Here is a 19003-nt window from a genome sequence, read left to right on the forward strand (position 1 = left end):
AAATGAAATGCCTTCTGTCCTATATGTGCGTTGCTGTTGTTCACAAGAATCCTGGGGGCAGCTAAATATATGTTTTAGTCTGTGTATGAATTAACATTTTAGTTTTAGTACATTCTACCCCATAATTATACTGAATTGGTTTTGGAGAGTCTGAAAGACTACCTGCTTCCCAAATATAATGGTTTTGGCTTCAAATAAATGACAGGACAACAGTGACACTGAAATCATACAGAGCAGAGAGTAGCCAGGACCGATTCTACATACTGAGAATTCAGCAGGTTTTGAAATTTTGCACTGATATTTGATGATTTCTTATCCTAACAGAAAGCATTTTGTTTGTGTCACCTTTATTTTCCTAGAAGCTAAACCTTGCTCTTGGAGAAAATGGGTTGTAGGATCAAAAGATCTAGAAAACCAGCCTTGTTATTCTGCGTCTGCATTTTTATCATCTTCAGGCTCTAATTCAGCTGTGCTGTACATGTAAAAGTGCAAATTCAGAAGGAATAGTTCAGAATTTTCTTCATACACAATGAGTTCACTTAAACATCTGTCTGCAGCATCACCTGCTCTGTGTTCTAGCACTCCCTCCTACTTTTCCCATTGTCCATGGTATCTTTGATCAATCCATGAGTGGAGCAACACTGTATTGAGGAATGCACAGCCCAAACTGGAGTATGGTTTTAGTTCAAAAAATAAACACAGAGAATGTCCTTTTCTTGCCTTTGGGGTAGGATACCACACACACTCTGTCTTACCAGAAAAGGAAGTATTGGGAAATTTTGTTTCCTAGAAGAGCTATTAGAAGCAGCAATAAAACCCAAACCAACACAAAAAGAAAATCCTGTTTTGTAACTTTGACACTGTTATGCTGCTCTTTCTCATTACTATTTGGTTCATAGCCAGTACAGCCATGAGGATGGCTAAAGTGTCATGGAGACTGATGGATGCAATCTCTGTCCTTCATTCAGAGCAGAAAACCACTTGAGCTTCTTTACAAAACAGAAGTGACTTTGACACAAAACACAGGCATGAGATCCCACCAGAGCAGAACCATGAGCAGAGCTATGGGATTTGATCAGAATGAGAGACAGGGGTTTCCTTTAGGGGTGTCTCTACTCCGTGACAGTGGATGGGAGTCACTGCCACCACATGTGAGCATTGTGCAGCTCTAGAGAAGAGCAGAGCCAGCTCTCCCTGTGCCATCCCTATCTCGATGTTTGCATACAGATACATCCCATGTGAGCCTTCTGCCAAGCTTTGAGAATTCTCAACAAATCCATTTCCCACAAGGAGGGATGCCAGGAGCAGCGCCCTGGTCCAGAAGCTGTGCTACCTCCCAGCAGGTGCCTCCAGGTGAGTCTCCTTCAGGCTGTGCTGCGATGCTCGGTCACAGCAGTGAATTGACATCAGTGTGAGCTGATCTGCAACCAGCAAAGACCTGACAATGTCCGAAATTCCCATTTCCACCTCTGAGAAAGGCTGATTTGCTACTGTGGCATGGTGAAAATCAGACATATTAGGATTTTCCTTCTGAGTCCAGTGGGGTCTCACTGACTCCTCTGCCATGGTGGTAGAAGGAATCTTTCCTGAGCATTTAGCAGCCAGTAGTGGATCACAAACACTCTCTGGCAGGCACCAGGGAGCTGAGCCCTGCCTGCCTCCAGCTAGCACTGACTGCTCCTTGATTTAACCACACCTGTGGGAGCAAAGGAAAGAGCTCAGACAGTTGTTAGGATACTTATGGAATCCCACAGGACATTTCCACAAAATTGACAACTCTGCTAGTAAGTACTTTTTGTGTCTGCTCGAGGGACTGAAATGTCTAAGTTATTATCTGCAGCAGGGACTTCAGGCTTAATAGGCTCAGAGTGCTTGTGCAGGCCATACAATCAATGGCAAGGGGCATGTAGTGTCAGCCTGCAAGATTTGTTGTGAACAGGATTGCAGAATAATCATATTTGGAATGCCTCCATGGATTTTAAAGATGGTGAGCCCCTTCCTTTAACTGTGTGGGCTATTCAAATTCCTGGCTCCACTGGCTTCTGTAACTTCATTGCCTATGCAACTGGTCTACAGCATTTGCTTAGGGAATTCATAAATTTTTTTTAAAGCATCATTTTTTTTCTGATAGGTGAAAATACAAGCACCTGTATAATTTCACAAAATGTGATTTTATTATCAGAAAAGTGCCACTGATGCATATGGTAATTGAAATGCAAGCAGTGGCAGTAATATCACTGCAGAGCCACTAAGTTAAGGCATTAAAATAAAAGGTGAGGGAAAGTTTAGCCATGACCTTGTAAGTGAATGCTCTTCATCATGGGCAAGACTGTTTAGCAGCCATGGGGACAGGGTGGCCTCCCACCAGCTTCCTGCTTCCCAGAAGGGGTTGAACAGTGACCATCTCCAGCTGTAACAGGAGCTTCCAGTGGCAGTTTGTCCACCAGGACATGCTCACAGGAATTCAGAGGAGCAGAACAGCAGCTCTGGTGGTGTCTCCTCTCCAGCCAGGTTTTCCTCTTCATGGTGGCTGCAGGCTGCTCCTGCAACCTCCTGACCTTTTGAGAGTGTGTTGGTTTTAGCTAAGCCATTCTTTGTTACTATGGGCATTTTCCTACAGGCTCTGGAGAGAAATGGAGCCCTTTGCCTGCCAATTTTTGATGACCAAATTACTCTCCTGTTTCCCATACATCAGCAAAGCCTTGAGGAGTTTCCCAAACAGCCTCCCCTCTTCTCAACCCCTTCCCCCTCACTTCCCTCCTCACAGAGATATTGGGATGGAGACAGAACTGTCAGTGATGGAGCCTGAGATGTGTCTCAAAGACAGCACTGCCCACCACAGCATGGTCTTCTCCATCAGCAGTGTGAGAGTGTGCAAATATTCTAAGTCAAAATTAATATTCATCCCTTGACAGGAGATGTAGAATCAGTTCCTTGACCTTCGCCAAGCCGCCTTTGAGGAACCTCACAGCCTTGCTTGGCCTCTTTTTGGAGCAATGGTCTAAAATCTTGTCCTTCTTATATTCGACCCCCAAGATTTCTACTCTTTCCTGTTTCCCCCATGGCCGGGAGGTCTTTAGCACAGGCCCAGTGAGATGTATGAGAAAGAAACCTGGCAAAATGTTTAAATTAACTCTAGTGGTTGTGCCAGCTCCTGCAGAACGAGAGTGCCAAGATCCAAACATGGCTGTTCACCAGCATTTGGCAAGGCAGTGACATCTTATCACCGCTATCCTGGAGCACTGAGGCCCACACAGGTACAACGACCAGCTGGCTGGGGCATGGTGCAGAGCAGGGTGGGAAAGCAGAGGAAAGAGTGCCAGACTTTTCCCAAATGAAGTCACAGCCCTGTTTCTTCAAAATCATCTACTCAAATGTGACATTACTCCCGATTGCCAACAGAATCAAGCAACCTGCCAGTTACACTGATGTGTCACATGGGTTCAAGCTTCCCTGTCTGGGTAGCCCAGCAATAAAGAATGTACATAAACCCCCAGCAAAGGAGAGAACGACTCACTTTCAGTGAAGCTTGCTCCTGCCACAGAAAGCTGCAAGAGTGCTCTGGAGCTAAGTGCTGACTGTTGGGAAGGTGCCTAGAGCTGGAGGGGGAAAAAACCCCAACATAAAATAGGAAGTCTGTTTTTACATTTAATTCCTTCTGGGTCCAGAGCAGCAGAGTTTTATATTTTCATTATAAATAAGCTATAAAGCGTCTACATAGTGGAATCCATATTCCCAGGTGGGAACAACCTACAGGTCAACTCTAGTCAGCCTTCTCTCTAAAAGCATTACCATGCTAGACAGGTCTGACAGTTCATGGGCCCTTTTGTCACACTCCATGTTATTCATAGCCCAGTGCCACTCTGCTGTCTTCTCTCACACACAGGAATGGCCAGACCTTTGATTTCAGAGACTGCTGCAGGGCATCAGTTTTCCATCCAGATCAAGTGCATGCATTGTAGTCATGCTCCTTTACCTGTCTGAAAATTTTTGCCATTGCCAAAGTCCTCCCAAGCTCTTCCAGTGCCTCCCCTTCTTCATGAAATGCAGGGGTCTTGTGCTACTCTGTAGTTGTTGGCACCTGTGTGCAGCTTTTACACAGGTGAGAATTCACTGCAACTTCCTACACCAGTTGGAGTTTGGTGCTGTGGCACAGCTTTATCCTGAGGTGGGTGTTAAGTTTGGCATCAGGTTTGGTGAGGGCAAGATGATGTTGCCCATTGCCCCAGTATGGTATTTGCATATCAAAAGCACACTTGAATAAAGAGGTTCAAGAGACATTTTATTAGAACAGCCACAGAAAAGTAAAAAGTCATGTTCCTCTTCACACACAGTCCAAGGTTTCTATGCAGCTGCCATCAAAGTGGTATTTCTTCTCCCTCTGTCCATTACTCTCTAGCAAAAATACAACTGCAGCTATGTTTCCAAGGGAGAACATTTATCTTCTGCCATGTCCAAACTCCAGAGAAACAAGTTTCTGAGATTAGTTACATAAGAAAAAGGAAACTTGAATTTTATGTGCAAGTGCAAACTTAAACCAAGCAAACTGTTATTTGTATTTTATTTGCTCTATAAAAAGTCTGGGAATACAAAGAACTTTTAACTGAATATAAAACTCAACATTTTCTTTCCAGGTGTCCATAGAAATACTGGTTTAGTAAAAAAAAAAATATAAAACCTGCAAAATACCTTAATTTGGTTTTGCTAAGAAGCCCTCTTGTTATGAAAAGGATGGGGGAAAGGGTGAACTAGTTCTTCTTTATTTCAAGCTTGCTGCTTTAATTCCATGTTGCATATGAAACAACAAACAAAATTCTAAGGAATGTAAAAAGTTCCTGTGCCTACAAAAGGCTTAATAATAGCACCCTGAGCTGAAGAACAATGGCACTGACATGAAAGGATTTTCATTTCTAAGAAATACTTGGCTAAATCAGAGTTCAGGAATACGTGTATTCCATGCTTTTCTGCAGGGCTGATTTAGCACAGACCTACTAACACAAACTGTACTTCCTCCCTGGGAGACTGAGCTGCAGCAGCTCAGGGCACCTCAGGTGAGACAGTGGGCTGGAGACAGGGTGGTACCTCAGCTCTAGGTGAAAGAGGAGGATCTGCATTAAAGATTATTCCAGGGATAATGCTACATTTCACACACAGTTCCTGGCTCACCAGGATGGACTGCGGTCTCCACTAACCACAATCGGTACAAAATTTTGAGAAAATTCTCCATTTAAAAAAACGCAAACCCCATGTTTAATACCCGCAGAGCATTAAGGTACAAACAAAATTGCTGCTCTCTGGGTTCTTTATCACTGCATCTTCCTGAGACTTGTATCCTAAAGGTCCATTTTTCCAAATGGCATAATTCTGGCAGAGGATGAGGTCAGTACTGCCTGTCTCTCCTGCAGCATTACAGGGATATGCAGATGCTCAGCACCTCAAAAATCCAGGCTTGCTATACAGATAAAACAAATGTGCAGAGCACGAATATTACAATTACCAGAGAATTTAAAAAAACTGTCTGCATTCAAAGTAAAAATAAAACTGGGAAATTTCAAAATTTCCTGAGGTGCTCTTTTTGATCAACTAGAACTTTGGCTTCATTTCAATTTAGGCATTTCTTTTATAGTACAATGCAAAATACAAACTATTTTGTGAATAATATAAAAGCTTTTGTTCCAGACTGGAATGCCAGAACATATCCATTGTTTTTTTCCTCAAGCATATTCTTTAGCAAGTATGACTTTATGAAGAAGTCAATCATCAGTGGAGCTGTATTCTCCAATGGAAAGGGGAGCTGTTTGGTTTTGATTTTTTTCTAGTAGAAATCACATAGTCCCAGAATTTTCAGATTTTAAAGTTCTCTAGTTCTACTTGAAATTTCCCACTTTTTTTACAAATAATTCAGCAATGCCCTTTATCATAATTCATAGTGGAAGTGTCTACTCATGGCAAACTTGGGTCCACTTTAGGCTGAATGGTTGTTATATAATTTTTCATGGATTTATGCAGGTTTTGAAATAAAACACATATTAGTGCTGATGGATGAGAAAGCACAAATGAAGTGACATTCTATAAAATCATCAGCTCTGGGGAGATGTTGAAAAGGCAAAGTTTGCTCGTGTGTCAGAGCAAAAGAACTGATGGAGTGAAGAAGTGATAAGATGGAAGATTTAAAATGAGGAGGAAAAAAAGAAAGTTTTCCCACAGAAAGAATAATTAAACTGAATTCACTGTGAACAGACACAGCGGAACCCAAGAGGGCAACTCAACTATACACAGCTGGGATTCCAGACATACATTCAGCTTGAAAAAACTGCTTCAGAAGTCAGGAAATTCAAAGGTAAGTGTCTCACAACAGAGTTTTTTAGGCATCTTCCTCAAAAAGATACTGAGCTAGATACTTCTTCTTAATATGCATTTTTGTTATTAATCTCTTCAATCTAAACTATAAAACGTGCTGTGCAACATGACTGAACAAACATCGCTGTGAAAAGTATTTCCCCCTTGTTTGAGTAACTTGAATTTGTAAGCTAATGTAAGTTTTTGTATTAAATAATGTACTCTGTGCAATTTTCTTTCTTGTAAAGCACTTTGAAGCTTTCAAAGGGCACTCTAGGTTCATAAATAATGTGGTGTTCTTTGCCAGAACTGTAGGGCATTTCTCATAAGTTCTGAATCTTCTTTGCCAGAATTGCAACATGTTACATGCCAAATCATGCACATAAATGTTCTACATGTGGCAAATACATATTGGTAAAAACCAGAGGCATGGCATTCCTGGATTTCTTAGAGAGAGTGGGGAAGAGAAAGAAGTGGGAAGGAATAATGAGGGAGGGCAGAGTAAAAAGTCTGTGCATCATTTTAAAAAATGGTAAACAACAAAAAAACAACCTCCACTCCCAAAACAACCCATAACTTGCACTTAATTATTTTCAAAAACTAATGTGTTTGCTGTATGCAGCACAAACTCACAGGCACCCAGAACTGGGTCTTTACTTTTCCTTGAGTTATGGAATCAGGCCTCTATTTCTTTAATAGCTGAAGATTCTTCAATGCCAGACCTTTGTAAGGGTCAGAACACCAGCAATCCCTGCTCCTCTGAGCACTCACTAAGGTAAATGGAGAGGCTGAGAGCCAGGAGAAGCAGCAGTCAGGATCACCACTGTTTAACAGGCTGTGAAAATGAATCCTCTTCTTCAGGCAAAATCAGCATTTCTTATGCCCAAAGCTACAGGGAATAAAGCAAGGCCAATGTTTATAAAGAGTGAACTCTGGCCTCTCTGCAACCTCTGCCACAGACAAGTAGGCTCCTGCTTCTGGAGCTTGGAAGAGAAGGAGTGTAAAGCAGCAAGGCCCAGAAATTCCAACAGGAATTTGGCCACATAGGTTAGATTGCTGAGAGATACCAGGACTTTATTGTGTCTTTGGTTACCATTTCCTTGATTAAGCACAAATACATAATGTCGCAATTCCTCTATAGTGTGGACTGAATTGCTGAAATAATTAAAAAATTTTACCATTCCCTGCCCTTCACTGAATTTCAAGAAAATGTTGACAACAATTATTAATTACCCAGCAACAACCGACTAGTTGAAAGGTTACTAAAAGCTACTTAGACCTAATCAGGCCTTAAGCACCAGGATTTGATAACTGTTTACAAAATAAACTGATGTTAAAACTGAACTCCACATTCTGCAACACTAAACGAACGTTTTACTATCTGGTGTCTTTTGAGATGGCAAGAAACTACAGTAAAACCTTTGCTGTTGCCAGGATTACATTGCTTAGAGAAAAATATCCTGTGGGTTACCATTTGCTGCCATGACTTACAGAGATAGGGTCTGTAGTCTGTATCAGTTTCATGTGGAAGTTTTAAAGGTAAAAAGCTTTCTGCAGAGCTTGCGGATTTCTGCATTAGTGTCTGTGTTGTTGCAAAGAGGATCAAGTGGTGCTGTGTCACAAGCTTTTCAAGGAAGTTAGCACATTTCTTCAGGTTCATCTCCTGCAAGGTGAGACTCTCCCCTCCGTTGCTTCTGTCTATCCAATAAAAAGCTGATAAACTGTCTAAAAGCAAAACACAGAGCGAGGGGTGCGCACAGAACAGGTTTTCTAGAGAGTAAAGAGTGAGGAGTAACTGAGTGCTGCTACTGCAGCTCACAAGGAAAAGCCTTCCCAGGCACTGCTTTATCATTTCTTCTGTCCCTTGTGCCAGTCTGTTCTCAAGAATGGTGACCAGGCGGAGCATATCGAAATGGAAATCTGTGTCAACAAACATGACTTCCACCTCCAGTCCTCCTTCTGCTCTGGGGATGATGCAGCGGGCTATAAGGTGATAAAGCATTTCTGTTTTTCCTGTCCCTTCTGGGCCATGGAATTCAATGACATCTCCTGTTCAAGAACAAAGCAGCACGTTGTCAGGTAAGAGCATTTACAGCCCAGGGTTGGTATTCAGTGTTTTCTGAAACAATACTCACTATTCCACAAATTGGGAAATGCATTTTATTTGACATTCATAGAATTGTTTAAATCCTGGTTAGCATCTACCAAAAGATATTTTAGTTTTCAAGAAAGGTCTCTAAAGAGAAGTTAATCAACTGTGAACAAAGGTTGAAAACCTATGCCAGTCCATCAAGGAGACTTCCATCAATAGAAGGTTGGCAACTGGATTTCACCTGTATCATTAGAGGCAGATGAAGGCAGAAGAGGAAGCTGCTACACAAAAGTGGCCAAGAAACCATCTACATTTTGCACACACAATTAAGAAATTGCAAATTAGAGGACAAAACAAAAAAAAAATTGACATATTAGAGGTCATTTTGCATAGAAGTCATATGCTGCATGTCACAAGATTCCTACAGGAACCTGTGACTGGTGAAGAGAACACCAGTAAGTTTATTTGGCACTTATATTCTACTATGGTGATAATAATGTGAAACTGTTTCTTTTGGCAAGGGAGACTCAGGGATTCCTCCAACTCCAGGCAATGCCTCTGTCTGAAGCAAAGGATCTCTGTTCATAAAAGGATTCAGCCTAATTACCTCATCCATGTGGGTCATAAAATACATATCATAAAAATTTAAAATGTTAATTAAAAACAGCATTACGCTTCATTAGGAAACCAGTTCTTTTGTTGGATGTGAATACAAGATACAAAACCTTATCCAAAGTCTTCTGATGTCTTGTATCAGAGCAAGACTCTAGAAAAAGTTCATTTATTAGCTGCTTTTTATAAATTTCTAATTTTGGGAACTGGATTATTTATTTATGACATTTTGGGTTTTATAGGCAGAAGGGTAACTACATGCAGTAAGGAGAATCACACAACTGTAATTGCAGGAAGGTGAGAGATTTCCACGGCCTTGGCAAGTGCAAATGGCATAACAGCTTTCCATAGGGGGATATGACAGTAGAGAATTAACTGCAACTTTCCTTAAACATGTTTGTGCCTGCCTGAGTTATCAGGGTTTTTCAAGGCACTGCTCAACTTCCAGAGGATGCCCACATTCACAAGGGCCTATGTCAAGATGCAGTTTGGGATGAGGGGAGGAGGATGGTAGGGAAGAAACTGAGCTCTTCTCCCTTTGCAAGTGTTAAAAGCAATTTACACCTGATGTGACAAGTCTGTCCATTTCAGTGACACTCAGAAATACCATTTCTATGAATTTCTGATACTTTGAAATTTATTAAAAAGCTTGATTGCCTCCCTTACTAAGCTGTTCTGAGTGGCTCCCTCACTTCTGAGATGAAAGAAAACTGCACTTCCTGGGACATAAGTGTTTATTTTCTCTTCCAGTCCAGAGGTCACAGTGCCCAACTCTGTCACTTGCAGCCAGTGGCTCTGCTGTCACACAGCCTGTGCCACAGACATGACCACACCCTGGCAGGGTGAGATACCAGCTTGGAAGAACTCCTCCTAAAAGTGCTGGGTAGGTCATTCCCTCATATTTTGTCTTTTGAAATATTTTACAACAATTGCGTAAGGCAGCTCTTGATAAGGAGCTGTGGCACCAAACTTCTGCCACCCTGACTGGCATTTCTGAATCCAAACCAATAACTGTGTGGGGCCAACAGGCAACAGACTGCTTCACCTGCCTTTACAGCAAAATATCACCTGCTGGATTCAAAAATTATTCTGGGAAATAAATGCTTTACTTTTTCCATTTGAAGACATTCCAGCAGGATGTCTGTGTGCTACAGAATGACACTGGATGAGTTTTTTTTATTGGCAAAACTAATAAAACTTATTTAAGTAAAAATTCTAAGTTGAATGACAAAAATCATTCTCAGAGGTGGTGGTGGTTTGTAAATGTGAACAGCAAGACAGCCAAGCACCCCTTAAAGTTTGTTCAACATTGCTGAAAGAAATACACAGCTGCCTTGCAGCTTGACCAAGACACTTGAGTTACTCTGAAAACAGTAACAGCCTGGACTGCAAGAAAACCTCAAGAAAACTGAGGATTTCTGTGCCTTCCTGATTATCCAAGAGCTGCCCACAAGAAGAACGGGTGCAAAACAGGAGCCATTTATAGCAACATCTATAAATGTTGGGCTTCATTGAATTAGCAACCAGGCTGTTACAGCAAGATAAGAGGGGAAATTCATTTCTCTGGATCAGAGAGGACAAACCATGACACAGCAAAGGAGGAAGTGAGGCCAGTAACGTTTTCAAGAAGCCTCTGACATGCTGACAATAGGTCACAGAAGAAACTGAGTGATCAGGAATAGCATCATCCATTAATGTCAAAACAACTTTGAAAGGAGGATTAGTAAAAAGATACTGGCACAGGATGAGAACAGGCTGAGAGGCAGAGCAGGAACAGCACTTTAACATGGAAGAAAGTTAATGGGAATTTTTTCTATTAGAATTGGTGTTGGCAGACATTAAACATATCAGTAGATGAATGTTCCATTAGCTTGGCAAAACATGTAGAAGACAAACTAATTGGGTTAATAAAGACTTAAGTTTGTGAAGATTGAACAGATGGAGATGGATGAGCAGAGTGATTTCACATGAAATTCAGCACTGGTGAATTCAAGAGTTAGGTTTCAAGGAGTCCCCCAACACACTGCCTGGCTCAGGGCAGCCTGTGGCCCGTTATGGGAAAGAGAACAATAGTCCACTCCTAAGAATGGGCATGCAGGTTAAACTAAATGATGATGAAGAAATGTAAATATTTATGTAAGATTAATATATTTTAAACTGAAGCACTGTGCTCAGTCCTGGTCATTAGTTTGGTGTTACATCTTGAGTGAGAAGAGCCTTAGTTTTGTCTGTAATCAATCCACCAGCAAACTATTTTCTGACACTGCAGATACAAACATGCTGCTGGAATACTCAGCAATAACTTTGTGTGTTCCACATTGTAGGCTACCTTGAAGTCCTGGGTTGGTAATTTACAATACTGTACAGAAACTGTCACTAATATTTATACCACTTGTAAGTGAAATAGAAAGGCCTAATGTTGGGTGTCACACAATTGGTAAACATCAGAGCCTTACACTGACACCCACACCTTCATGCCAGTGGCACAGGGGAAATATGACTGGCAAGAGTGAAAGATTATTTAATGCTTGTGTCCCTTTTGCTCCATTCCAGAAGAGCTTAAATGGTATGTAATTAATGTACTTATGTGCTCTTAAATATGCAAGTCCATCATAATTAGAAGCAGTGGTTAGAGTATCATATTAATACCTATATTACCTGTCCCTCTTTTACAGTACCTTGACATGCAAGTTATGAACACTCAACTAAAATGTAACCTTTGGATAGTTTATTGAAACTTCATATATTTGTTCGGTTCAAATTCCACCAGAAAAAAAAGAATAATTTAGATCTTTGCATTACTTTAATCACAGCATTTTAGATGAAAAGCTGTTCAGTATGGACTTCATGGGCAACATATTACAGAATTCCACAGTGACACACTAAAAGTCAAGCTCATGACAAATGGAGAGGTAGGCCTTCAACAAGGGATTTAAGACTGAATAATGAGAACACACATCAAAATAACACATGAGCTCACATGAATACTGTGGTATTAAAAGACAAAGCGAAAACGTAATAAAAGGTGAAGTCCATTTATATATATACAGCTAAAGAGCTGTGCTAATATGTTAGGCAGCTTCATTAATGTCAGCCAAAAAGCATGACCAATATGGGTAATAATTGATACCATTTGTTGGAAGCAGAAGAAAAATACAAGTGCTTCAAAAGCTCAATGATCTGTTGGCTCAGAGAAACCAGTGATAGATTTTAGAAGGTTTCCAGCCATCTTAGAACTGAGGTTCTGGAACAGTCTTCAGACAGACATGAAGAACCTGTAAAGCTTTAAGAGCAAAGCAGATAATTTGACATGAAATTATGTAACACTATAGACTGCAGCAAGGGGAGTTAGTGATCCCCAAGAAAAGATCTTAAAATCTGTTTGACAAGTACATAACCAGTCCAGTCTCACACATTTGTTTGTTGTGTGTAAAATTGACTAAAAAATACCAAACATCTAGACTAAAAGATCATTTAATATTTATGCTTTGAAAAAAATGCAGTAATATCTTCTAAAAAAAATTAAAAATTTGAGAGCCTTGTGAAGCATACACCAATTATACTTCTGGCCCTTAATTCTTCTGAGTAACACAGCAGTTCAGGAATGAGAGTATTTAAATATTCTTCTGTGCTCTACTTGCACTGGCTTAGCAGTATTTCTCTGCCCTTTATCATTGTTATGTCACATTGGAAACTTTCAGGGCAGGGATCATGTACTGCTAAAGCCCACATGTGTTCTCTAGTGCTGCAAAACAATACACAAAGGGTGTCACAGTGACTGTGTTTGAAGACTAAGCATCATCTCTCATCCAATTATCCTGATTCTTTTTATTGCTTTTTCTGCTCTTTCTTCTGAACCTTCCATATCTGTGGGAATTCAAACTGCAGACAAGTGTGCTGCCAACCACTGAAGCCACAAACTTGTCCTATGAAATCCACTCACTCATACATAAATTCTACAATAGTAGTACCTCACCATTGATCCTGACAGTTTGCCACACTCATAGGTATTTTTTCAATCTTGTGTAACCAGAGTTGTCTCTTCTATTGTGAAATTCATGAAATTTCACACAATCTGGAAAATCAGTCTGACTTCCTGAATAGTGTGTTAATTTCTGTTTAGTTCACTAATTTCTTTCATTAAAATATCCAACCTTGATCTTAAAATTTCTTGTACTGGTGTCACTGAAAGTTTACCCCATTTCTCCGATCTGAAATTCTCGTTCATTCCCTGAAGGTCTCTATGAGCCATGTTGACCCTGACACTGTGAACTCATTCAACTAATTAGTACCTATGTCCATAATGGAATTGTTTATGAACTTCTATCTAAGCATACTTAGGATTTTTCAGGTCGAGACTGAATGGCTTGATGACTTGGGTTCATTGAAAAATACTGTTTGCTCGTGCCCCTTATCCTGACTTACCCAGACAACTCTATCACTGAACTCTTTGCTATTTATTGAACCTCATGTTCTTTGCAAATTTCTGCAGTTATGACTTTGGGGTGGCTGTCTAGACCACTGATTAAAAAAAACAAACAAAGAGGTTTAATGACAGACTCTAGAACAAATTGCTGGAAAACTACTGACACTGACCAATGTGCTTGGTATTTACTCACCTACACCTGTGTTTTGATATGCATAAAGTAGATTTTTAAGGCCTATTTAATAATGTTTGGAAGGGTGACTTTGCATTGTTCCATTTTATCTAGTTTGCATTGAATTACATCAACAATTAAAATTCTGATCTAGGGCAAAATAATTTACTTGTATGCTTATCTCTGAGAATACTTTTACATGAACATTTTTCCATAAATGAGACAAAGACACATTTTTACCATGAACAGGAGATCCTTCCTCAGCAAACAGATAAGGTTCGAGATTCTTCAGCGAACTTCTCCCCTCAAGTCGTGCAAGCAGCTTTTAAAGACAAGACAAAGAGCCAAGCTGTTAACTTCAAATAATGGACCTCAGGAAACAAATTTAAAGGATTCTAAAAACAGACACTTTTCCATGACAGTTCTATTGAAAGATCAGCCTGATTTTAAAAATGTTTTCATAAATGCATATGGAAATGTATAGTCTGGACTACAGCCTTACAAACAATGAGCACACAGATTCAGTGGCAATGAGGACTGGAGACATGAGGAGAAATAAAGTTTAAAAAGCAAAGGCTGTGCAGGGACATCAGTGAGAGGGATCATCTCCAGAACACTGCAGTGCTGGCATTCCAAAGAACAAAGGGAAAGAACATCATTTGTAACAACCATCAACTCCAAAAAAAAAAAAATACTGGCTGAGAGGTGAAACCTTACCCATCATCAATCCCCTGAGCCAGCCTCTCTGAGCATTTATAAGTAAAACCATGTGCATTTCACCTGAAAAGTTACACAGCACTCCTCTGGGCTACAGTCCTATTATATAATAGTTACTTGTTCAAACAGAGTATGGATTAAGAATGTTCAAAAGTAATTAGTCACCAGTGGCTCTGCAAGAACCTTTCTAAAGCAAGCTTGAATTTGTTGAGCAAGTTCTCCAAAGCCCCTCGTAAAGTAAGTGAATTGTAAAACTAATTAGTTCAAAGATCATGGACAGTTTCTTAAATTGAGAGGCATTTGCATAGCAAGTAGACAGGTATTCACAAAAGCTGTGTTATTAGCAGTTCTGGCACACTGTGTAAAGTGAGAATGAACATTTTTTCCTAGTACTAGAGCTGTAACTCCCCACATGTATTAGCACACATGAGAAAGGACATCATTGGGATGGCTCAGTGTCACCAGAGCACCTGGTGACAAACACTACATTCTCCAAGACACACAGCTCTCATTTAAAGATCTGAACAAAACAAATCCTGTTCAGTTTTATCCCATCCTCAAGACCAAAAAAGCAGTGAGCACACACCTTCAAACAACTGCTGCCTTCTCTTGCTCTCCTCATTTCACATCCATGAGCAACATTTGCTCTGAATGATCTTAAAATTTCTTTGAACAGTTGTGTGTGTGTTTGCCTTTAACAGTAAAATGAGACTACATTAAATGGTTCCGAATTTACTTCAAGTGGTCACAATGGGAATCTAAGTGTGACATTTTCATTGACATTTTAAAAGTCCCTTCCATTAACAAAATGTCAATGTGTTTGCCTTGGCCTCTTCGCACGTATCCAGGAGAGTTTTCTGACTTGTCCTCTGAAGGGCCAAAAAAACACTTCAATTGACCTTGCTCTGGATCAGCAGATCCTCCTGTTATACTTCACACATTTATGCAGCATGAAAAACACATGGTGAACTCCTGGGAACCAGCAGGGTTCCATGCTCTGGACAAGCCAAAATCCAGATGGATGTATGTCCATAAGAATACAGGAAAGTAACGGGGAGGACACAAACCAGCAGCTCCCAGCTACCAAGAGGGCCTTGGCAGACCCGACACGTGCAGCTCTTCTGTGCAAGCAGCTGCCAGGGCCTGGCCACCAGTGAGGAGAGGCTGCACACACTGGGGGAAGAACCAGGAATCTCTCACCCATCAGCAGTGGAAGCTGAGGAAAAGAGGAAAACCACCACAGGCTGCTGCTTTCTGATGCTCTTTGTTTCTTAGCAGAGGAAGCACACAGGGATAACAGGGCTCAACGATGGGCACTGCTGGGGCCAGCAGCCACAACTTCTGCTGGCCCGAACACACTGCTGCAGCCTCCTGCTCCTAAATTAATTTGTACATTAATGAATATACCCTCTGCAGTTCATTTTTTCTGGAACAGTGAGCCCCTGTCTCCTCTTAGACTATCAACTCTTTTAAGTTTACTGAGAGAGCCCTGGAAACACACAGTAAATTGATCTCTATCATTTAAATACGAATCTGCCGTTATTTAGATGACAAATTTATATATTAATTTTAAATAACTACAGGTGCTTTCTCTGAGCACTGCTCGTGTAGGTAATTTATGCTAATTTGCTGATGATAGTGCACCTGTGTTTTTATCAAGCTTGTATTTACTTCCAAGTTCTGAAGCAGAATCTCCAAAGGCACTTGCCTCATTAGTGCCATGCTGGGAGCAACAGGGTTCCTGGCAGAAACAGCCAACAATTTTCCTTCAACTCTCACAAAGGTTTGTCCACACTGCAGCAGAAGTGATGGAAGCAAAGCTGAGATGAGGCACTACACAGGCATCCCTCACCTCTGCCCACATTACAGACAGGGACAGCACGGGCTGTTCCAATGGAGCAGGAGCCACCCTGGCTCTGTCCCAGGGGAGACATTCCCGTTTGCTCCCCACATGTTCTTCTGGAAAATGGGAGAGGGAGAAATCTATAGCCTGTAAAGGGGAATCTGGAGGGTGGATGTCAGGTGTCCCAAGCTTTGTCACAGACGGTGTAACAGAACACAGCAGTACAGCACCACTGGAGAGAACTCTGGAGTGGGAAGAGCTTAGAAAAAAAATCCCAAGTCAACTTCAAATCCCATTTTAGAGACTTCAGGTTCTCTAATTCAAGTGTAGGTGCTCATTTCTTCTTTCATAAACCTCTTTTTTTTTTTTTTTTTTTTTTTTTTTTAAACACAAAACACAAGCCTTTGGCGACCTGCTAGTGGTAGCTCTTCACTCTTAGGTGTTCCTTGAAAATGTAATTATGCCACTGAGAAACTGCACATATGTGCAGCTACATGTAGAGAACAGGCTGTACAGCTAAAGTTCAGCAGCAGCTGGGTTAAATGTCATTAATGACAAAGCTGATGAGACTCAAATATTTCAGCTATGCCTTTTCTAATTTATCACCCTTTTAATACACAAATATGCATATGGAGAGTCCCACTGACTAATGCACGACATGCTTGTACTCTGCTGGTTTCACCAGAGCTGTGCATCAATGGAAGCACACACGTAGGTCTTGTCAGGAATGAGAGATTACTTCATTAAAATGTGAAAGAAATTCAAATTAAATACTCCAGCTCTGGTAGAGGCTGTGAGCTAACCTACAGGCTATTTACACATACAAACCTATCTCGAGTACTAGACAAAATTTAATTCTCAACCACTATAACCACTCTGACTGAGCTTTTGTAAACTTTGGGCATGAAGACATATGCAAGCTATTCATCATTACTTTTACTGTGATATACCAAAGGTGCTTTGCAAGAAGTTCTAATTTGTTGTATTAATTATATTCAATAATAAAAGCACAACACTGCGGTCTCAGTATTACTCAGTAAAATCTGACTTTATGCATGAGACTATTTAAAGAAGAATTGTTTTAAATTAAGTGTTTTCTGTTTCAAGTGCTTTTACCATTTTTTATCTGGACATTGTATTCATACATTGACTTTTCTTAACCCATTGGTTGCCAGCTCCTCCCTTGTTCCAGGCTGGATATCCATCCATTGCAGGCAGTTGTGAATTCCCCACTGGCACCACTCATGTGGACAAATAAATGCATTTACCCCTTGGACAAATAACACAGCCCATGTCCTTAATTCGTGTTTATTTGCCAATAGTGGACATCTGGTACTAATTTTATTTTTTTAAGTGTCAAAAGGGCTTAAAAGCTCAAGTCCCACTAAAAACCACAGAGAGCTTTAACAAAAAATAAGTATTATCACAGTTTCCTGTTTTATGTGAACTGGGCAGCATATTCTGGTACAGTTACACAGAAATCTCCGAACAATTAAGCTGCTGATTGCAAGTGGAAGTTCCTAACAAATAAAACATCCAGAAATAAAAAAAATAAAAATAAAAAAAAAAAAAACCACAAAAAAACCCACAAAAAAACAACCCTAATAAAACAACACAACAAAATCCCGAAACTCAAACCTCTTTTCTCCTAAAGAGGAGGAAAACAATTTCACCTTACATAATGTTTATTTAGAGAACCATAATGCTGGAAGAGACCTTTAAGATCGTCAAATCCGAACCTTTAAATGAAACCTTCCTCACAGGTCTTCTTCCTTAGGCATCCCCTCCCAACGCTCGGGAGGGGAGCGCAAAGGGATTATTTATAAAGGAATTATCGAGACACCCGAACCAACCTCCCCCCGCGCTGCCAGACGCGCCCATGGCAGGAGCCCACCCGCATCCCGACACAAAGGCGGAACAGGGACCCAAGGGACCAAGATCCCTCCTGGATCCGGGGGAAATCCACCGGGAAACCTCCGCGGGCTTTCGGGAGGCGGAACTCCCTCCCTCCCTCACGCACCGCCCCCTCAGGAGGCCCCGCGGGGGCTCCCCCGCGCCCGCCCCGTGGGGATGAGGGAGGGAGGCTCGGCGCTCCTCTTTTCCCCCGGCTGCGGCCTCGCCCGGCCCTCCCCGCCCCTGTGCCCGGGCCCGGGGCTGAGGGGAGCGGGGCGGGGGCCGCGTTTTACCTGCGTGCCCGACTCCGCCCCGCCGAACGCGTCACCCATGGCGGCCCCCGGCCCCGCGCCCGCCGCCCCGCAGCGCCCCCGCCCGGCCGCGCCCTCTGCGCCTGCGCGGCTCGGCCCCCCGCAGCGCGGGGTGGAGCCTGCGGGATGAGGAGTATCGGGTTCGAGTCCCGCCTCCGCTCAATTCACGGCCGCCCACCGGCCCGTTGTTCGTACGCGGTTTGGAGTTTCTTGACACGGCCAGGAGAATCAGAGTGTCAAATAGATCGGAAAAGACCTATGAGAAAGACCGAACACCACCGTGTCAAGCAGAGCACGGCAGTGAGTGCCGTGTCCAGTCTTTCCTTAAACACCTCCAGGGACAGTGACTCCACCACCTCCCTAGGCTGGCCATTCCAGGGTCTAATCATTCCTGCTGACAATAAATTCTTCCTGGTGTCCAGCCTAAACCTCCCCTGGCACAGCTTACAACCATGTCCTCTCGTCGTGAAGAACCTGACCCCCACCCGGAGACAAACTGTTTATTTATTTTTGAGGACTTGTTTTTCTATAGGTGTGTGTGAGTTGTTTCTGCTCCTGCTGGAAAGGAGGAGCTGGGCTGGTGTGACTCGGGATTCCT

General features: G+C 41.8%; 1 protein-coding gene across 1 annotated transcript; it reads right to left on the reverse strand.

The window, feature by feature from the left end:
* Positions 1-6333: 6333 nt before the first annotated feature.
* On the reverse strand, positions 6334-18440 carry XRCC2 (X-ray repair cross complementing 2). The gene is made up of 3 exons (XM_083864157.1): positions 18388-18440; positions 13882-13963; positions 6334-8388 (listed from the first exon to the last, which is right to left on the reverse strand). Exons 1-3 carry the CDS (start codon positions 18424-18426, stop codon positions 7673-7675), a joined length of 837 nt encoding a protein of 278 aa, XP_083720283.1. The 5' UTR covers positions 18427-18440; the 3' UTR covers positions 6334-7672.
* Between the last annotated feature and the right edge of the window lie 563 nt (positions 18441-19003).

Source organism: Zosterops lateralis (genome assembly GCF_965231275.1).
Source record: "Zosterops lateralis genome assembly, chromosome: 1".
In the NCBI taxonomy this organism is placed as follows: domain Eukaryota; kingdom Metazoa; phylum Chordata; class Aves; order Passeriformes; family Zosteropidae; genus Zosterops; species Zosterops lateralis.